This window comes from Euleptes europaea, chromosome 4 (genome assembly GCF_029931775.1).
Source record: "Euleptes europaea isolate rEulEur1 chromosome 4, rEulEur1.hap1, whole genome shotgun sequence".
Lineage (NCBI taxonomy): Eukaryota > Metazoa > Chordata > Lepidosauria > Squamata > Sphaerodactylidae > Euleptes > Euleptes europaea.
Genome location: NC_079315.1, coordinates 90,788,032 through 90,810,244, shown reverse-complemented (window position 1 = coordinate 90,810,244; position 22,213 = coordinate 90,788,032). Strand labels below are relative to the sequence as shown.

At 40.5% G+C, this 22,213-nt stretch overlaps 1 protein-coding gene across 1 annotated transcript in view; it reads left to right on the top strand.

Annotated features, from left to right (window-relative positions):
- AP3B1 (adaptor related protein complex 3 subunit beta 1) overlaps positions 1 to 22,213 on the top strand; it is a 201,387-nt gene that overhangs the window by 116,358 nt on the left and 62,816 nt on the right. The window contains exons 20-22 of the mRNA XM_056848189.1: positions 46 to 213; positions 16,703 to 16,772; positions 16,934 to 17,040. Of these exons, the coding sequence (XP_056704167.1) occupies positions 46 to 213; positions 16,703 to 16,772; positions 16,934 to 17,040 (345 nt within the window). The remainder of the gene's footprint in view (positions 1 to 45; positions 214 to 16,702; positions 16,773 to 16,933; positions 17,041 to 22,213) is intronic.

Below are 22,213 nucleotides of genomic sequence, written 5' to 3'. Positions count from 1 at the left end.
ACTTTTGGGTGGAGTTTAATAGTGGATGTTTATTTTATGTTTAGTGACTCTGGAGACACAGAAGAAAACAAAATGAAGTCTAAAAAAGTACTAAGTTCTTCAAACTCAGAATATAGCTCACCTGAGGAAAGTTCTTCAGACTCCAGCTCAGAAACAGATTCCGAAAGCGGTTCTGAATTAAAAAAATCGGTAAGTGCTTGTCTTCCTTCTAAGGTACATTCTCTAGTACTTATATATGTATGCGTCTTCATTATGCATTTTAAATTGCCTCTGTGATGTGTGAAAGCATGACTTCTCAGATAATGTATCCTGGTGGTCTAAATCCTTTATTTTTGGTTTGGAAATTCTTTGTAAAACCTTTATTGGAAGTTAATGAAAATTAATATGCTGTTATGTTTTAATTGTGGAAGAAGACTGTTCATATAATCAGCCACTGTGGAATTCATTAATGGTATATGTCCCAATTTCAGTATATAAAATGTAAATTGCAAGAAATTATAGAAATCTCTTTCACTGAACATGAATGGATATGAAATGTTAGGATCTAAGGAGTAATAATTCTGATAAATGCTGATTTAAACCCCATTCCTGAAGGACGGGCTGAAGCTCCTTAGGAGCTAGTGTGACCCTGCACTGGCATAGGTGCCAACTTATCACGGAATAAGGTGGCACCTACGCCAGTGCGGGGGCAAACACGCCAGCGTCCAGGAGCTGCCAGCCCCTGCCGCCAGTGCAGCCATGCTGGCAGGGCTTTTCCAGAAGGGAAAGCCTGCACCAGCTTGGGCGGGTGAGGGGGGAGGGTTCCTGGGGCAGAAGCTGCTATTAGGCAGCTTCTTCACCCCTTTCGCCCTGGGAACGCCCACTCATGCTGAGGCAGTGCTGTGCCATTTTTTTTGGTGGTGCGGCTCTGTGTTAGGCAATGGGAGATTTCCCCCATTTTTTAGTTTTTAAAGTTTTAACCTTTTTTTGCCTCCATGATGGCCAGGAAGCCTGTGAAGAGGTGGTGCGGCTGTGCTGCGCCTGGCTACCACAGATCTACCCCCCCTTCAGGATTGGGCTGTCTGTGGTGTACTGTCAGTACAATGTGTATGGTCCTGGATTTAGATTGCCATCATTCATGGGGATTAATATTTGGTTAGATCTGTTGGGAGTCATGATTCTAAATACAATTGGATAATGGACAGTTCCATGGCAGTTTAAGCTGTAATGTTAGCTTCCCTGCAGATTCATTCTTAGGCACTTGGTTTACTTGTACACTTGTACACTTGCACTAACATGATTTGCAAATTATGTTTACCTGTGCAAATATATTTAAATATAAGCAGCATATGAAGCTTTTTGTCATGAGTGGTGAAGTAGGGCTTGGAAGAAGGAAATAATGCCTGTATTATATTGAGGTAATGTTGGCAAATGAAAAGACAATGGGACGTAAATCTAGGATTGTTTGGAAGAGAGGGAACTGTGAAAGGTGATTAGTGTTCATTGTAATAAATGTTAAATAGAAGTAGTCATGTGAGGTATACTGCTGTCTATTCCCATCCACTGTAAATATCACTCACGCGCATGTAGACATTTATTCAAAGACAAATGAAAGCTGCAAGAGTCAGGATTCCAGTGTTCAGAGTTATGATTTTATGTGCTGTTGCTCATGGGAACTGTGGATGTGCAAGCCAGCAACAGAAAGTTCTCGAGCTTATTGAAGTGTGAGGCATGTTCCACCTCTATTGTAAAGTTTTTTCCTGCCTTTGGGTTACATGAAGAGGAGAGGGACACATCTCATTACTCAGTTCTCCCTTTGCTGCCATGGAGAGAAGGTTGATCAGGATTCAGCTCATGGGACAAGTGTATGACTGCCAGTGAGATTTCTGAAGACATTCCTCGTAGGAAGGACATGAGACTCTGCATTTCATTTCTTTTGCCATTACGGTTCAGAAACCTTTATTAAAAATGCTTACAGTATGAGGCAAAAAAGATTAGTAGATTTTTGGGAGATTACTAGATTTCTTCCCATAAACAGTTTATACACAAGGAAAGAAATGAAGCTTCCCTTGGGAAGATGTTTCTAGTGTGTATGGGCACATCCAACCTCCAATCCCAAGAGAAAGATATTCTTCCTTCAGACCAACAGTTTTGATCAACCTCAGTTCCACTGGGTTTGTGAACTGAACCAACACATGCCACTTCAGACCCAATGGATGAGAACTGCCCCAATAACCTTTGGGGGGAGCTCTCGTTTTTATAAGAACATAAGAACCCTACTGGATCAGACCAGTGGTAAGGTACCTTCCTGGATCAGAACTTCCAGTAAGGTACCATCCCAAAAGCCTTTCATAAGTCCAAGTATATAATTTCTACTGGATCAACCTTATCTACATGCTTGTTAAAATGGAGGAGAGGAGAATGATGGAAGCCGTTTTGGTCATCCATTGGGGAGAAAGACAAGGTATAAATAAATAAAACCTGCTCGAAGAACTCCATAAGGCCGATTCTCCTTCGGCAGGCTTTGTTCCTGGATATGTTTAATAATTCTTTAATAGTTGTTTCTACTAATTTTCCTGGAACCGATGGCAGGCTAACTGCCCTGAAATTCCCCGGATCTCCCCCTTGATCCCTTTTGAAAAACTGTTCTGAAAGAGGTGAAGTTTAAAAATAGAACAAAATCTTGACAGGATATACCCAGTACTAGAGAATTCCATACATGCAGCCATTTTAGCCAAAAAGAGGTTGTGCACAACAAACCTCCTCTTCCCTGCCCCCAGCATGTATGGAATGTGATTGAAGATTTCCTTATTTGGGAAGTTTTTGATAAAACTGCAGTTTGTCATGACATCCAGATGTGGGTGGCTGGACAAATCGGAGTTTATCCTTTCTATATACTTGAACAATGAGGAAGGGGAGTGAGGTAAAAAACAGGATATATAATAAAAATAATTAAAAGTATTTAATGTTACATATTGGGATTGAAGTAGATTCTGAGTTTGAAAAACTTTATTGCAATTTGTTATATATTTAAATTTTGGAAGCTCTGTGATTTAACACAGCAACATACTGCCAGTAGCAGCCATTGGCAAGCATATCCTTCATGAATTTGTCTTATCCTTTTAAAAGCCATCTAAATTAATGGCCATATTTGTCAACTATCTTCTATCAACATATTTATTATTAATTATGCATTGCACAAAAATATTTAATCTGTCTTGGATTTATTTTCCATCAGTTCCTCTCCCCCCCCCGCCAAGTTCTAACATTATGGGAGAGGGAGAAAAATCTATATCCAATTTCTGTCATGTCCCTCCTTTGTCATTCTTTTCTCTAGAACTAAAAGTTTTGAGACTCGCGAGCCTTTCTTCACAGGGAACTGCTTAATCGTTTTGGCTGTCCTTTTTCTGCACCTGTTCCAGCTCTACTGTATCTCTTTTGAGATGAGGTTGCCCCAACCGTACATGCTATTCTAAGTGCAGCCACACTGTAGGCATTATGTTACTGGTTATTTTGTTTTTATTTCCTTTCCTGGTAATCTTTGGCATTGAATTTCTTTTAATCACTACTCGTGCACACACTCAACATTTTCAGTGACCTGTCTGCCATGACCATGCGATCTCTCTTAGTAGTCATTGATGTTATAAATCTTATCAGCATGAATGTAAATTTAGGATTTTTTTGCCCAGTTTGTATCACTTTATATTTTACATGTAATCAGATTTTTCATGTCCCAGTTCACCCAGATTGAAGAGATCTTCTTGGAGCTCTTCACAATATGCTTTGTTTTTTATCATCCTGGATAATTTTATGTCCTCTGCAAACTTGGCATCTTTACTGTTTACTCCTCATTTCAAATGAACAAATTAAATAGCAGGATTCCTAATAAGATTCTTGGAGTCGCTGTTGCTTGCTTTCCTGCATAGAGAGAACTGTATCCATTTATTACACAAACAGTAATAAGTCCAATATAGCTTTATTATGCAGAATGCTGTTTGAGCTGTACATTACAACAGTTTCAGTTTTGTTTTTTGGAGCATATAAGATTCTTTGAATGAAAATATACCTTCATATGATAAACTGGTGTGAGGTGGGGTGCTTCTTGTTCCCCCTTTTTGAAACCCTCACAAATGTTCCTGCTACCAGTAGGTGAGAGGAGGTTTCAATATTCTTTATACCCCACAGTCTGTCACCCTTGAATGTGTGAGGAGAAAGTTTCCCTTTCCTCCCCCCCCCAGGTGAAATAGAGAGGCTTAGAGGATGAAGCTGATTTTAAAAGTATGAATGTAAAATGAAGTTTATTATTTACAGAAAGGTTGTTAGGTTGATAGCTTTTCTTCAAGAAAGGTACAAAGCTTAGATGGTTACAGGCATTTAAGTTTCTTCAAGTGACTAATAAACTCAGATGTTGTTCAGTACATTCATGTACTCAAGATACACAGTGTGGACTCAGACTACACTAGCACACAGAATACCAGAGAGTGGGAGGTCCATCCACAACCTTTCCCACTCCTTAGATTTGCCCACCTCTTGTGGAAACAAATCTTTCTCCCCCAAAACACTGAGTCAGGAGTCTCCCTATTTCAGGAGCCACCTCCCACCTAGTGACTGAAGAAAGGGTTATCTCTCTACCACGATCTTCCCCTTGTCACCACTCAGGTTTGGTTTAAACCAGTGGTTCCCAACCTTTTTTTGACCAGGGACCACTAGAACTTTTTTTGTTTGGTGCAGGGACCCTAAGGTTCAAAATAAAAATTCTGAGTGCCAATGCGGCAATTTAACCTGAATACTGAGGTTTTAGTTTAGAAAAAACAACTCATACATTAACATCTTTTGCCTTAAAAGAAAAATACAATAGCAGAGCTTTCAATGATACGAACAACTTTTTATTGCAAGGCAAATCCAAGGCAAAACCTCCCATTCACAAATGGCCAATAACCCCCCATGCAGAGTTTTGAGAATCTGGATGGGGAAAACATGCATCTGAGTGGCAAATCCAAGGCAAAACCTCCCATTCACAAATGGCCAATAACCCCGTTAGCCCTTCCGTCGCGGGCCCTCTACAACGCCGCACACTTACTGCACAGGGGGGCAGCCCATGCCTGGAGGCTAGCCCGGGGGGCCGTCTTCCGTCCCCGACGGAAGGAGCCGGGAGGGTGGCACGCGCCAACAAGCGCTCCTTCGGTCGCATCGTGGCGAGGGAGGACGGTGGCTGCGTGAGCGGCCTGGGGGCCGGGGGGAACCGAGGCCCAGCCGGTCCCTTGCCAATACGTCCCCTCTCCTCTAGGAAGCCGTGACGAGAGAGGAGCACAGCGAGGGATCTCCCCACAAACGGCCGGGAGACAGGAGGACGAGCGAGGGGGAGGCATCAGACGAGCCCGGCCGGGACGTGGGCGGGGCGTGGGGGTCCACGGACCCCTGGTTGGGAACCAGTGGTTTAAACACACTAGGTAGTGTATGAACACACAGGTTCTCAGAGTCTCTCCACACAGTTCAGGAGCTCAGAGCTAAAAGCCCAAGAATTCTTCTCTCCCTCCAAAAAGAACCCTGAAAGCTCTCCAGACTCCCAATGACTCAGCCTGCAGTACTATATTTTATTTATTTAAAACATTTGTATTTCACCTTTCCACCCAAATAGGGTCCCCAATGCGTCAAAACTTTAAAACATATGAACATTTTTAAAAGCATTTAAGATAATATTTAAAACCATTAAGTAAAAACATATAAGCACACTATATCAAAACCGAGATGAGAGCCTGCTGACTGGGGAGAGATTGTTCCATCAAGGGCAGAGCTGTTTCCACCTGCTCTGCTCCTACTCTCCAGCCCCTAGGACTATAAAGAAAGTTGCCTTCTAGGAGGAGGGGAGGGAAGGAAAGGAGTGCCTGCCTTCTTGCGGACAGACTGCTTAATCAAGAGCAGAGTTATTGCCACCTGCTCTGCCCTTATGAACTAGTTCATTAATTGCAAGTAGTAATTGTGAAATTGTCTTATTCTGCATATCTGTGGAATTTGATTGTCTTTTATATATTTTGTACATCCTAAGCTGCTTAGGATCCATCTTGCATGGAGAAAAGTGGGTTAAAAGTATCCTAAATAAATAAATAAAACCAGGGAGAGTGTTAATAACAATTATTGAGGGGCATACCAAACCAGATTTTCACCTCCTGGCGGAAGAGAATGATAGAGATTAATCTTCTTGGGGAAGGGAGTTCCAAAGATTTGATGCCACAACTGAGAAGACCCTTTCTTGGGTTTCAGGGCAGGGGCTGCGGCTCTGTGGAAGAGCCTCTGCTTTGCATGCAGAAGGTCCTAGGTTCAAGCCCTGACATCTCCAGTTAGAAGGTTATGAAAGATCTCTGAAGTGATATGAAAGACCTCTGACTGAGATTCTGGAGAGCTTCTGCCAGTTTTAGTAGATGATACTGACCTGGATGGCTCGATGGTCTGATTCAGTCCAAGGCAGCTCTATGTGTCTGTGGTTGCAAGTCGCCTAGCCTCAGATGTCAAGGCCTCCAAAGATGACCATATGGGAGAAGGTAGTCCTTAAGGTGAGCAGAAAGTTGTGGAATATCTTCTGAAATGTTCGGTGAGTCTAACCCAGGGCCCCCTAGTGTGTGTGTTTGTGTGTGTGTGGGGAACTAGGAGGACATGGTATGTCAGTAATATAATTCAAAATGTCCTCAGTTCTTGGAAGAAAATCAGTTAACCATATTCTAGCCTTTTGAAATACAAGATGTTGCTTTTTCCGGCTGAGTCTTCTAGCAAAATATATATTTTAAAATTGATGCAGGTATTTTTTGAAGAAAGGTGTCAATATGGAAAAATTTGTGATTTACACAAACAAATCTTAAGCTGTATCTGTAATACAGAAAAGATTGCTGTACATCAGAATAAACATTGGTGCTAGTTATCTTTAGTTTTACATACCAGATGTAGAATATCTCCTGATCGTTGTCATAGTTGTGGTGCCTCTATCATATTAGAAATAAGACTTTTGATCTGCTTTTATGTATAACAAAAACACAGCAAGTACTCCCTTGCAGAAATAGCGGGGCATTTTGAAATAACAAAGTACTTTGATATGTTCAGATACATAATCACATATTGCAAAAAATGAAATGCAGATTTGAGTACAATGCATATGTAAGTAAGAGCCACTACAGTGGGATTTTAAAATCAATGACTCTTGGCCTCCTATACAAGCATAATATAGTCACTCAGCTGTTAAAAACCTGATCCACTATTTAAAAAATATATAAAAACAAATTGTCTATCTTTCTGCCTGATCTCTTTTCAAGTGCTAACACAATGGAAACAGTAGGTGATCAGTCAGTGCATTTGGTTTGTCAATGATGGTTTTGTATAAATATTGGAAGGGTAAGAAACTGAATTCACACAGTAAAAGATGATTTCATCTGTTTCTTCTCTGCAGTTCCATGGCTCATGCTGCGGTGTGAAATTCTCATTTTACACACTTTGCAGGCGGAGCGCATGAATTATGCATTGAGCAAGAGAAATCTCCTGCTTCAAGTCCTATATGCATTTACCCAGGTTCTGTCTCTATTATCAAGATGAATTGCAAATGGAGAAATGTTTGATGGGATATGGCTTAACTTCTTTGTTTAGCATTCGGCTTTGATCTGAATTTGCTGCTTTAAAACAGGTTTATTTTTGTGTGGATTATAATTTTAAAACAACAAACAGACAAAATATTAAGTTTTTAAAGCTCTGTTTAATTGAATCATCTGGAATTTTACAGCATCAGTATCTGTGGGTTCATATTTTTTTCTTAATCTTAGATTCACCAGGTGACCTTGGGCAAATCCCCTATGTTGCAACCATCGTTCCTATTTGTAAAAGGAAAATAGGTGTCTTTTTGTACAGAGCAGTTGTGAATAAGAATGCAGAGCACTTTGCGTATGAAAAATATCAAGAATTGATAATAATAACGTGTTACTTATAAAATGGATTTTAGTGTAATGTAGAAATGTTAAATTAACTATTAGTACAATCTTCTCTAAGTGGGTGTGCCTTGCTTCACATGCTGATTTTGTCTTCCTTCTCTTTTGCTGCTCTGCATTTCCCTCTGGTAGCTTTTGCTGCTGATTCCTTTATTGTACTCTCCTTTTCATTTTAGGCCTGCTAACATTCAACCCCCCCCCCAATTTGTTCAGTTTCCCATCAGGCTTTATGGCCCAAGAGCCTATGTGAGGAACTCCAGCTCTGTTCTAAGTAGGTGTTCATTCCCTTCAACTTTTGGGGGGGCTACTAATCTGACCACGTTCCAAGGATCCTCTTGAGGGGTGGAGGCAGCACAGCAGCCATGTTGTCTGTTTGGTCTATTTAGGCATTGTTTATTTGGTGCAGTTTGTGACGAACCCCTGCTTTCTGGTATCTACACTCTGTTACATCACTTATCTGCCCAGTTTCTCCTCCTTCTTTCAGTCTATTCACTTCTAATTCCCTTGGCCTTTTACTGTTTGGTTTGTAGCATTGGAAACATGGCTTCTCTCTCCAAATGCTATCCCAATTTGTTTTGTTACTCCTCAGTCCTGCTGCCATTCTACTCTGCTTCTTGGGTGATGAAGATCCAGTTCCTAAGCAATACTTACCTGCTGTGACCTTTTCCTCTCAATCCCTCAGCCTACTACCTTCACCAAAACATGACATCTGACACTGTCACCATTGCTGTCCTCTCTTTTTAACATCTCCCTTTCTCTTACAAACCTTGCTCTGAAGGTCACGTGGTAGTGGTGGTGTTTTTCTTAACATGTTTTGTCAGTTTTAGCCCCTTCCCACATCCCTGCCCATACCCTGCCCCACTGGTTCTCTCTGTACAACAAGTTCTTTCTGTACAACTGTGCCTCCTTTGTAATGCTGTATTGCAGTTCTACATCACCTCTTGGCTCTCTCTCACCTAATCCCAGATTTCAATGCCTGGTTTACTTTCTTCCATTCTGGCAGCACCTCTGTATTTTTCAATCTTTGTTTTTGGATACTGTGCCTTGGGCACTCCTTTGATTTTATATATAACAAGAACTTTTCTGCATTTGACCTCCCTGCTACGGAATACCCTTTGGTCATTTATGCATGGTCATTTTAACCTCCTTTATTCCCCGTTTCAGCCAGGATCAAAGTAACCCAGGTTGGGAGAAACTGTATGTACTGGCTGGAAGTAGATCGTGCACACTTTCCTCTTCTCCCAGCAGCCCCCTGTGACTGTTTCCAGCAGTGCTTGGCGTAAGGGACGGAGCCTCATGGGAAAAATGTCATATCGCATAGGTAGTTGCAAGTAGAAGGAGTAGTTGAGACAAATTATCCTTTCTCTTTTAAGTCAGCAGACTTTCTCTATTGGTGTAAAAGGGAAGAAGTGATCTTTCTTGACCCTTCCCCTTACTGCACCAATATGCATGCCATGTTTTATTTTGTACATCCCTGCCATTGCCTTTGGGGAAATCACAGGAGCTTCTAGGGGAAGAGGAGAGTGTAGAATATCTGCTTCTATGTTCTCAAGATTCACCCAATTCTTCCAAGAAAATTACTGAATCAATAAGCCACAAGGCATGAAAGGAAGTGGAAAAATTGCTTCTGCAATTAATACTCTTTGGATCACCACCTTTTGGTTGTTCAAGTTAGAGTCTATTAGAGCCTGTTCTTTTTCTATAACGGCTCCCACATTATAGAATGGGCTTCTCTGTGGATATAGGTGGGCAGTTGCTAACTCTGAAGATGTTTAAAAGGCATTGTTCCAGTATCCAGTTCTAGTGCAAAAAGAGCACCTTTATGCAGATGAGCATTTAGGTGTAACTTGGTTATAACTTTCTGTGTATCTTCAAGGCAGCTGTTAAGTAATAAACTACAAATAGAGCAGCAGCCTTATCTTTACCAGACAGCAAAAGGCATTGTAAGGATGTTTGATTTGTGAGTGCCTTGGCAACTGAGATACAGGCATTTTGGAGGTCCTATTCTAAAACTAGTTTTTGTGGATTGTGTTCTGTTTAAATGAAGTGTAGGCTGCCTTGAGCTCCAAGTGAAGTTAGGGGATAAATATTTTAATAAAAATAAGCTAAAAATAAGGACCCTTCTTCTGTCACTTCTGCTCACTTTCTTCCGTGTTGCTTCTTACATCGCTGCATGTGCTTGTGATGATGTATATGCTACACATGAATCTATGTGAATGAAGCCCATTCCTTCCTGGGGTCCAAATTCACTATGAGGAAGCAAAGTACAGGTTGAGTATCCCTTATCTGGACTGCTTGGGCCAGAAGTGGTCCGTATTCAGATATTTCCATATTTTGGAATATTTTGGAATTTTTGCATATACATAATGAGATATCTTGGGGATGGGACCCAAGTCTAATGACAAAATTCATTTATTCTTTATATATACTTTCTGCACATATAATTCTAATGTAATTTGAAACAATATTTTTAATAATTTTGTGTACATTGAACCATCAGTGGCACTGCTGAGGGCCTGTGAGTAATGCCTGTATGCCAGCTCAAAAGATCCAGTTTTCAGTTCAGTCCGGATATCAGATGTCCGGATAGGGGATTCTCAACCTGTAAAAGTGATAAACTCTGTTCCGCCACCTTCACACTCCTGTTCTAAAGGAGCTACATGTTTAGATTTTAAACCTGGCCGTCAGGAATGGTACACACATTTCTGAGGGAACTTCAGATGAAACTCCAGTGCAGGCTTGGAAAAGAAAATGGATCCAGGAATGTAGCACAATAATGAGAGAGAGAGCTTATTGAGGAGGAACAAAAATATACATACCTAGTCAAAGTAATATTCAGGTATGTTAGAGTACAAATACTAAAATGTCTGCAATACCTGTACACATCCCCAGCACTGACACACAACCCTTGTGCAGTATGAACCTCAAAGGATGGAAGGTTGGAAGGAGAAAAGAGGCAATAAGGAAAAGCAGAGGATGATATTACCTATTCTTTTCTCTGTAAGGGAGGAGATTATATGCATTCAGGTATATGATGATTTAAGCAGACCTGCACAAAAGTCCAGAGGTTTGGAGTTCCAGGAGGGATTGTTTGGCGAGGGATCAAAATGGGAGTCTAGGCAACAACTTAGTCAATAGTCCAAAGGACAGAAGAAAGCTCATGGAGCAGAACTAGGTAGACCCTCAGGGTGCATAGCCTAGGAATGCATCAAGGCCTGAAAACTGAGCATGCAGTGGAATGATGAACCTAACTGTTATTATAGGAGTGAGGGAGTAAAATGAATAAAATACTTGCAGTTCCTGAGCTTGAAGGAAGGTGGCAAGACCTCAGGTAAAGTCAGAGGTGAGCCTCTAGATAGTTTAGGAAAAGGGGACAGTTCCTGATCCCTTGTGAACTTTACACTAAGAAAGTAGGGAAAACTTTAGGATGCAGTTGAAGAAGGTCTTTCATGATAGAAAGCTTTCTGAGTAAAGAAAGCAGGAAGCAGGCTAGTAAATGATAAGACAGTTGTCAGCTTTGAGAGAAAAATACATGAAGGTATGAGCTTACATAAGGCCCTTTAATTAGGAAGGGCTTATTATGCCTAGAAGCCCTTTACTTTGATTTAAACAATAATATTCCCTGGCCTGGTGAGTTCTGATAGGCCCAGTTATTCTCTGGGTTTTCCATCAAGCCAGGTTTCACCATTTCTGGGCTTGTCCACATGAGGTAAATTGCTCATTTCATGAAATGAGTTATTCCTTCCCACTAGTAATCCTCATTCTGATCCAGCTGAACTTTTATTGGAATGTGAATGGATATTGTTAGTTTTCCTGTCTGGACAACAATATCCAGGAGGTGAATGGTTATAATAGTGCAGCATCCAATATGTGGATCTGGTTATAGCTGTGTTCAATAGGAAAAAATAATTAGGGGAAATTTGGGTATATTGAACCTGAAATTTTTCTGGATTCCCACATATTCTCCAATCCCCATAAGATTTTTTTTCTGGAATCCAAAAACGTCCTTCTCCATTATCTCTAAGAGCACTTTAAAGTTTAACCCCTGCTCAATTCTTGTTCATGTAGTCTATGGGGAATCTTTTTCGGGGGGGGGCTGTTTTTAGGGTAGAGGCACCAAATTTTCATAGCTGCTGGTGACTCTTGTAGAAGAGCCCTAAAGTTTGGTGAAGATTGGGTCTGGGGGTTCAATGTTATGGGCTCCCAAATGGAAAAATGGGGGCCCATAAAATTGGACCCCAGACCCAATCTTCACCAGACTTTAGGGTTCTTCTACAAGAGTCACCAGCAGCTGTGATTAAAATTTGGTGCCTCTACCTTAAAAAATAGCCCCCTCAGAGCCCTAGAAAGATTCCACATAGACTGTAATGGACAAGAAGGGAGCAGGGGTTAAACTTTAAAGCGCTTCGTGCGTATGTGCCAAAGCAGTTTTTTTCCTTTTAAAAGGGGTTTCTTCCTTTTCTACTGCTAAAGCATTTGAAAGATCTTTTTAAACCCCTTTTAAAAGAAGAAAAAACCTGCTTTGGCACATTCATGCTAAACTGCACAGCACTTTAACGTTTAAACCCCTCCTTCTTCTCCATTATAGTATATGGGGATTCTTTCCAGGGGCCCCATATTGGGGCTGTTTTTTAAGTAGAGGCACCAAATTTTCAGCATAGCTGTAGGTGACTCTCTTTACAAGACCCCTCAAGTTTGGTAAAGATTGTATCAGGGATCCAATTTTATGGGGCCCTGTTTTTCCTCCATTTGGGGCCACCATAAAATTGGACCCCCTGACCTAATCTTTACCAAACTTGGGAGTTCTTGTAAGGAGAGTTACCAGAAGCTATGCTGAAAATGTGATGCCTCTACCTTAAAAAAAGCCGCCCCCCCCCCTCCAAGCCTTGGAAAGATTCCCAATAGACGAGTGGTTCCCTAGTGTTCAAGTTCCATTAGAACTAATTAGACGGACCACCAAATGGTTTCATTGGGACTTAGGTCCAAACTAGACGGTATGGTAGCCACTGCTCCTGCCACGGCCACCACCATTTTAGAGACAAATGTCATGAGGGTCTGCAGCGCAGTGGGAACAGACGATCTTGTGTCCGCCCCCCCCCCCCCCAGCTATGGAGGGTGTTACCGCACTTGTTGCAGACCTGGTCAGGATTGGGCCCTCACAGCATTTTTAAATGACTGAATTTGTCTGTAAAGAGCATTAGCAGCCACAGATAGGATCTGTGACCGCTGTAACACCTGTTATGGCCCTTCGTCTGAGCCTGTATAATTGGCCAGGTGGATTTATGTGAGAGGCAAATGAAATTTCTCTGAGATACTAGGCATCTACAACGTTTGACTGGCTTCTCTCAAGGCATATTACACACAGAAAACTTTCACAAGGGTGGGATCAGCCTTTTACTTTGCATTGTGCTTAGAGATGCTGGTTGAATTCAGTGACCCATCAGTAGACGATGCTGATGTTCACAGATCTTCCCTGCTTTCCCTTCCTCCAGCAGTTCCTTCTGACCCCATGTGACTGTTGCTCCATGTGGGTCTTACAGTCTTGGAAATCAACTTTTCCAGTATCAGTAGGGATACTGGGGATGGGGAGCAGGGAAGGTTGCTCATGCAAGGTTCACAGATTGCTAGATTAAATTCATTTGAAAGAATTAAAAAAAGACCCCTCTGAGTTTTCTGTGAGTATGAAACTTGCAAGACAGAAGGTATATTTATTTTGTATCTTATGTCATGGTGGAATTTGAAGACTTTGAAAAGACTTTAATGTTGCCAGTGAAATTATGAGCTTGAGCCTTACATTTGGGTGCACATGTTGGCGGATTCTCAGTACTCCACAGGTATGCCTAGATAAATAAATAGTAATATATGTCTTCTGTTACATGTTGGGAAAGTGTCATAGTAAACTTGTGTATCCCCCACATTCTATGTGGGTACCTGTACTCATGGCAGTTCATAACGAATGATTTCATTCTCTATCTCTGAGTGAAAATATATTTGTAACCTAGCTTATCATGGAGGGGAGGTTGGATAATTGCTTTATTTTCGTGGTATTTTTAAAAGGCATCTGTGTAACTTCCAACAGGTACCTCCCTCTTTTCAGAAGAAATGTGGGTTTGTTGACCAGCCCCCCCCACACACACACACACACTATTCAGGAAAATAATTACTTTTAAGGGAAAGGGAACTGTATAAAAGTTGGACTGCACCCTCTATGTGTCTCTAAAATTCAAATTCAGAATCTTTATTCTTTGAAATCTTTATCCAGAAGACTGGTACATCTCCATTAATCTTCAATATAGACAAAACTTTAGATCAGATTGATTTAAGGTTGCTCCACCTGGTGGTGAAAAATGATCTTATTCACAAATCAGAGTGGTTTCACCCTTTGACTTCGGGTGTTCTCTGTGTCCTTTTAGATTGTCAATTGTCCTGCAGTCCATAGTTTTTTGGACCTTTCCATATTCAAGAGGCAAGTCCTTATGAAAGATACATGCTATAGGACAGTGATGGCGAACCTTTCAGAGACCGAGTGCCCAAACTGCAACCCAAAACCCACTTATTTATCGCCGAGTGCCAATGCGGCAATTTAACCTGAATACCACCCCCAGAGGGGGCCCAGAGGGAGAGACTACGGTTGCCAAGTTCCTCTTTGTCATGAGTGGGAGGTTTTTGGGGTGGCGCCTGAGAAGGGCGGGGTTTGGGGAAGGACTTCAGTGCCATAGAGTCCAATTGCCAAAGTGGCAATTTTTTCCAGGGGAACTGACCTCTATTGGTTGGAGATCACTTGTAATAGCAGGAGATCTCCAGCTAGTATCTGGAGATTGGGAACTAGTTCCTTAGTGTTTTCTCTCTACATATCAAGACAAATGGAAAGGTGTTTGGAGGATGGCTTGTGGGCACTTCAAAGGTGGAAAAGGACTGCACGCCCCTCCGCCCGCACCGACCCAGAGGGCGCCGGAGAAGCCTCTGGAGGGAAAGAAGGAAGGAAGGAAAGAAGGAAGAAAGGGAAGGGAGGGGGAAAGGGAAGAAAGGGAGGGAGAGAAAGAAAGAAAAAGAGAAAGGGAGAAAGAAATGGAGCGAGGGAGAGAAAGAAAAATAGGGAAAGAAAAGGACGGAGGGAGACGGAGAAAGAAAGAGGCCACTCAAGTATGGGAAGTTTTGCCTTGGATTTGCCACTCTCCAGATGCACATTTTCCCCCATCCGGGGCAGGGCAGAGCCGGAATGGCCAGCGGCTTGGAGGAACCATGCGTGCCGGCAGAGAGGGCTACGCGTGCCGGAAGTGGCACCCGTGCCATAGGTTCGCCAACACAGCTATAGGAAATCTTTCTCAGTAAGGTTCAAAGACAGTGTTATACTGCAGAATATATTTGTATGATGCTATCAGATATCCAAAAAGATTGGTTCCACTTGGCTACAATATGTCAAATGTGCTAGATGAGAATTTGACATCTTTTGTTCCTTTGTGAGTTCACATTTGAGCGCAGCACTCAGGACATAGGGCTACAAATTTGTGTGGCTGCCATGAATTATTAAAAAGGGATTTACATGGTGAGCAAATGGTCTGACCAGTACAGTGTACTTCTCCCTGTTCTTGAGGCTAAGGAGATTCTTTAAGTGGCAGGAATAAAGAAAGGTTTTTGGATTTGCTATGAGTTTTAATATTGTATTTTAGTTTTTTATTTGTGTATGTTTGATTATTAATTGCCTTGGTGATGTTTTCCAAACAAAAGGCAGAATAGAAATATTTTAAATAAAATAAATAATAAAAACCGGAGAAAGGAGCAAATGGAGCAAGAAAATAGCAATAGCACAGCTGAGGTAGGGGAAGTAGCGACATAAAGAAGGATGTTATACCTCTTTCCCAAATATCTCTATCTCGCAAGGAAGATTAATTTGGATAAGATCCACAAGCTCTCCCAACACATGAGATAAAGTATTCACTTCTCCTTAGTGACAAAAAATCTTAGGGACTCAAGATTTCTGTTTAGATGTGCCATGGTTTGCATTTTAGAGACACATAGTTTTTCCTGAGGCTGGGATAGGAGATAACTTGCATCCCTGTATAGCTTAGAAGTCTACAATTATTGGGAGGAGGGTGTTATTCTAGAGTTATGAGCATCTAGTGGGCACGCCTCTTGCTTGGTACCACCATCTGTTTACACAATCACTTTCTGAACTACAGCCGTTCATTTACCAAGTTATCTATTTTGGTCAGTAGTCATGATAACATTTTTAATATGTCATATAATCTGGCATCCCAGTTCTGAGGCCATTAAAGATCTCTGCACTTTGACCTTGCTTGGCCGCAGCTTCCAGTTTGTTTACATTTCCAGACAGGCAAGCTGAAGAAAGCATTTAAGACTTTCTGTAGTTGAGAAGGGAAGCCGTAAGTGAATGCAAACTCAGGACCTAAGGATATGTTGATATAATGTATATTATGATGTGAATGCCATGTTAATGCAATGTTAATATGCTATATGTCACAAATGCTTTTAAAAACTAAGTAGAACAGGCTTGTAGGAGCCAGATGATATTACTGTGTGAGCAGCAGGTTACAAACTCTTGATACCACCGCAGTTTTGTTCTGTTATAATAGACAAATAACGTTGGGCCAATGGAGTTGAAGAGGGATGCAGGATTCCTTTATGAAGGCTGAGCCAAGAGAGTGCATTTGAGGTGTACAAGCATGTAAGAGGGGTTTTATGATAAATATTTATTTTTTAAAATAAATGATAACATTTTATTCATATGCTTTTGGCAGAAGGAAGACAAAAATCTGCAGGAGAAGAGAGCTCCGGCCAAAGAAGTGTCACTGCTAGACTTGGATGACTGTAAGTTCTTCACAAATGTATAAATAAATAGTTCATTTTTAGTTTTTGAGATATTTGAATTTCAGATACAAAACACCACAACCTTATCAGTATAAGTTACTTAATAGAATGTAATTCATTCCGTTATTTAACTGTCCTTTCCAACTATTTGTTTTTTGCAGTTAATCCTGTGTCGGCTCCCGAAACCGTTCCCAGTGTGACTCTTCTCTGTCCTACTTCAGCGGCTGATCTAGAAGGCTTAAGTTTGTCAAGTACTTCAGTCATTGACGTAAGTCACTTTTTCATGGATTAGTTTATTCATCTTATAGCTTGAATACTTGTAAAATTTAAATCTGCATTCTTTAAATGTAGATGAAAGGCAAAATGTGGAAGAATGTGTTGGGGATTATTTCCAAAGCACATGGTAAAGGCTGTTATCAGTGGCTGTGGAGACCTGGGAGACCAAGGTTCAAATCCCCATTCTGCCATGGAAGCTTGTGAGGTGACCTTGGGCCAGTCTCAGCCTAACCTACCTCACAGTGTTGTTGTGAGAATAAAATGGAGGAGAGGGAAACAATGTTGTAGGCCACTCTCCGCTGGAGAGAAAAGTGGGATACAAATGAAGAAAACAAGCACAGTTCTTATTTAGAGTTGTTTATACCCCTTGAACAACTGCTGAGAGTCCTTCTGAAGTATCTACACAGATGCTTATTCATATCTTGAATCAGCTATTTGGAGATGTGTTTTATTTATTTTTAAATATGTAAACCACCCTTCCAAGCTCAAGCTCACTGACAAAAGTAAAACCACAATAAAGCATCTGGGTCAGAGCAAGCAAAGACTGCGTCTAAAATACGACACATCAAAGCAAAGTTTGAAACTATCAACAGGTTAGATGCAAAGCTATCAATGCTTCAGACTCAAAAATGCTTCTATAAGACTAGCAAAGATGACCTTTTTGCAAACCTGCCCAGAGCAATCATTAAATAGGTGCCATCATGCCCTTCTAAAAATTACCATTATTTGATTGTCTTAACTCCAGAAGTCTGAATGTATATATCAATCTCTTGCATTATATAAGTTTCTTGTTCGCTTACAGGGTGAGACTTGATCTACAAGTAGAGAAATACACTAATGGATCAGATTCACTGAAATGAATGAGGAAGCCATTCTGGGTGTGAGAACTCTGTATACCTAATATACTCTATGATTGTTACGTTGATACAAGAAACTAACTGTTGTTAGAAAAATTACATTCTCAAGTATAGGTATGACTGACAATGAATGGAAATGCTTCAGGGGAAAAATTATGTTATATCCTTTTTCCTGTCTATTGAAATGGAGAACAATGGTAGCCATACCTGTACACGACAGTTGCTAACTGTATGCCTGATGACTGTATATGTAAGATTAGTACTTTAACATTGCAGCGACTATCAATGGCTAAGGTGACAAATCTTTTATGTGTTATGAATTTATTTCTGTAAGAGGTCTTGAGCTTTTTAGGGAAAGTGGCATATGTAGTAAATAAATAAATGTTAAACTAATGTACTAAAAGGAAAGATTTATAAAAGCTGAACACTTGGTTGATGGTTCTATTTAGTTGGTGTTTTCCTCCAGAATGAACTGTATTGATGTCATACAACAAGTCAACTAGAACTACGGAAGAAGTTTAGTGTTTTCTGTGCCAAAGATGATAATAAAAATATAAAGATACTTCATTCTGAGGTAGAATTAACTTAATTAGAAGAAACAAACAAATGGAATTGCTTCCATTTTTTATTTCTTCTTCCCAGCATGCTAGGGTCTCAGCATGATACCTGCTAGCTTATATGATATATATTAATCTTATTTAGCTTTGAGATTTGTACTGAGTATTTTGGTCATGTACATTAAGGTAGCGATATTCGTACTAGTCCATATTATTGACTTCCTGCACCAATGCAATATATCTTGTTGTTATACCATATGAGATGGGGACTTATATAGGTGTGCCTGGATCAGAGGCTAAAGGCCAAACAGTATGGAAGATGTAAGACCCCCTCATTTTCAGCCTGTACAGTGCACATTATGTTTTCAGTAGTCAAATGAGACTACATGTCAACAGTCCTAATTTCTAATGGGAATTGGTAAAGGAAAAATCTTAGAATCATTTTCATAGCTCATATTAAATAAAAAAGAAACCAGATACCTTCTTAATACTTTCCTGGCTGCGTAGGAAGGAAGTTGATTGTATTAAAGTTGATGAGTTGATCCAGAGACTGTAGCAAAGTAAAATTGAAATTAAGCAGCACCTTTTAAGACTAACTAAGTGTATTTAAGCATAAGCTTTCTCCCATCAGACCTAATTTCTTCAAATGCATATGATACGTTATTTTCTTTCTTTTTTCCTCATGGGACTTGGAAAGCAATTTATAGTGGAAAGGTTTCACGAATTGCAAAAAACTTCACTCATCAATAAAGAATAGTTTTATTTACAGGAGCTCTTTTCATAGTTTAGAATACGGGCACTTAATGATTAAGTATACCTTTTTCATTAGATTTGAAGTCAAGCTCTTTGGTATTCTGTTTATGAAAAACTGTTGTGATATTACAGTATGCAGCATTTTAAATGAATAAGTTTAAACCCCCTTCTGACCTTTTGTCAATCTACTAGTTTACTTCAGATGATAACTTCCTAAATATTGCTATTTATATTTAGTTGTGGTGGACAGTTGTGATTCTCTTCTTAAAGTAATTATTCTTCAGTAAAGTAAAAATTGTTTCAAAAGCCAGAAGTATAGCAGCATTTTAACAATTGCCTTTTGCAGAGTGTAAATTTAACTAAAATGCCTAAGCCAAATCAAGAAGTTAATCATTTCACTAGCCACCACATAAATATATAAATACCTTGAGCAGGTTCTCTGGAGAGGCAGCATAGAAACTTTCTAAATAAATAAGGGTCAAATCCAGACAAGATAAACCCATCCATTGCAGCTAAAACTTAATAGATTGTGAGGATTGAATGGTTCACTATGTTTCAACTTGGCATACATGGTTGCTTAATATCTTCAAATATCTCCCATTGCTCATAATAGGTTGAGCTCCTGCCAGTCATTCCGGGGGGGGGGGGTTTTTGCCAATTCCCCCTTCATGTTGTTCCTAGGGAGTGTACTGTCCTTCCATTAGTGGAGATTTTCAGCGGGATTCAAGCCACTGACTAAGCTCAGTTAAATTTTCTAGCTGATAAATTGCTGAGACTAAAAATGTGAACATCTTTGGCTTTAACTAAAAGCTGGCATGTTGAGGTGTGCTTATAAAACAACTGGGAGCCAGTACAGCCAATGAAGCTCTACTGTAACAGTAGAGGGGACTTGTTGTACATTAACTAAAGTTAAGTAGCTGAAGAATGTAGTCTAATTCAGGGTCCCTTGGGATGCAGTTACCAGGTGGTTACTGAAAAACACTGTAGCTAATTGCTGTAGCCTGGAATTTTTGTGTGGCAATAAGGAGCACCCCAGGGCCACAAACCTTTGTAATTCAGTGAGTCCAAACCCAAGCAAAGGCAAGTATATTGAGCCATTTTTTTTGTCAGATCACGGATTCCGTTTTCATTACTTGATATCCAGCGCTTAGTTTTCACTGCTGTCAGCAAGGCCATCTCTCCCCACAGATACCCTTCTATTTGCACATCGCCATAAAATTCTCTGCCCTCACTCCTACATAACTAGATAAAATAATCCAGTTTTATATCAAAAATGGGAGCCTCTGAACTAGCAGGAATTTCTCTGAATGCTCCCACATAGGGGCAGCCCACCTGCTGGAATGCTTTGAAGAACATATTGATTAAAGGCCTTTGATCCTCAGCTCCAGAAGTTCCCTCACACCCAAAATCGATTGTCTCAAGTTTTCTGGTCAATAACCTATTTCTATAGAACTCTCCTGTTCATTCAGCCTGTCCTGGAATTCAATCTTGAACCTAGAAAAATATCATCAAGCTCCTGTTCTGTTTTTGATGGACTAGCCAGAGCCTGTCCCCCATCTCAGTAACTCAGTCACTACACCTTGAATTCATATGCTTCTTCTTGAGTTCAGTACCCTATAGTCTTGATCCTAATCCCTGGTGCTGCAAACCCTATTCAAGGAGCATCTGAAATCCTCCAACTTCATAGCTGGTTTTGAACCCAAGCCTGCTTCCCCAACTTTGCAGTTGGCTTGCTTCCCAGTCCTTCCCTCTCTTGCTGAATCACTGAATCCCTCACTTTGAATCCCTAACTTCTTAGTGGGCTTCAGTTTGAGTTTTTTCCTTTGCCCCAGATCAGCCTCCCTTCTCTTCTACCCCAGATCAAAGCCCAACAGAGTTCAGCAGCATTTAAATCTTTAAATATGAAAACTGAATAGAATAAAATTCAGGAAGCCACCTGCAAAGTAGCAAGGAAGGGGTCTGCCCCCCCCGAGCCAACTGTTCCATCTGAGGCAGCTAAAGATTAATAACTAATACAAATGCATTCTTCTCTCTTGTAAGTTGCTCTGAAAGGTTTTTATGTGGAAAAGCAAACAATAAATGTATTAAATAAATCTGAACTTCTATACCTGTCCACTGTATTTTATGTATAATTGGGCATACCTATATTTAAAGAGACAGGTCTGCAATAGTAATGTCTAGTTGGAGCCTAAGACAGGCTCTTCATAGGAATTAGTTGCTGAGAAGCACTTCTCAGACCTTCAGGAAACTAAAAATTACATTAAGAACACCTTTTCCCTCTTGCACCCCATGTGCCAATCTCACATGTAACACTGAGTTTCTTTACAGCTGGTGTTTGGTGCAATTTTTAACCTGCAGGGTTTAATAGCGATGTAAAAGTATATCATAAATAGTTATTTCCTTTTCTGACATTCATAATGTTTAATGTAGTTTGAAAGCCAAGCTTACTTTTGTAGGGAGGTTCTTAATGGCCTAGTTGTACAGTAGTACCAATTTACTACAGAACAAGATACTTCAAGATACCAGTACTTCAAGATACCAAAATATTCTGGTGAAAGCTCCTTATTTTTCATTTTAAGTGGTAAAATAAGGAGCTTTCACCAGAATATTTTGGTAACTTGAAGCATGGTGCTTATGGAAGGACTATTGCTGAAATATATCAGCCTTCTCATAATTTCTCACCAAACATTAAAAAGTGAAATTAATTGGGAACTCTATATTTATTAAAGTGCATAACCTGTACAAAGAAGAATGTGCTCTTGAGTAGCAACCATCTCATGGCGACCCCAGCCATGGGTATTCAAGGCAAGAGAAAAGCAGAGATGGGTTGCCATTGCCTTCCTCTGCATAACAACCCCAGTGTTCCTTGGTGGTCTCCCATTGAAGTACTGACCGTGGCCAGCCATGGTTAGCTCCCAGACTCTGACGAGCTTGGGCTAATTGGACTGCTGCGAGCAAGACAGTAATACGGCTTTTTGATCCTTCATCCAGATCTCTT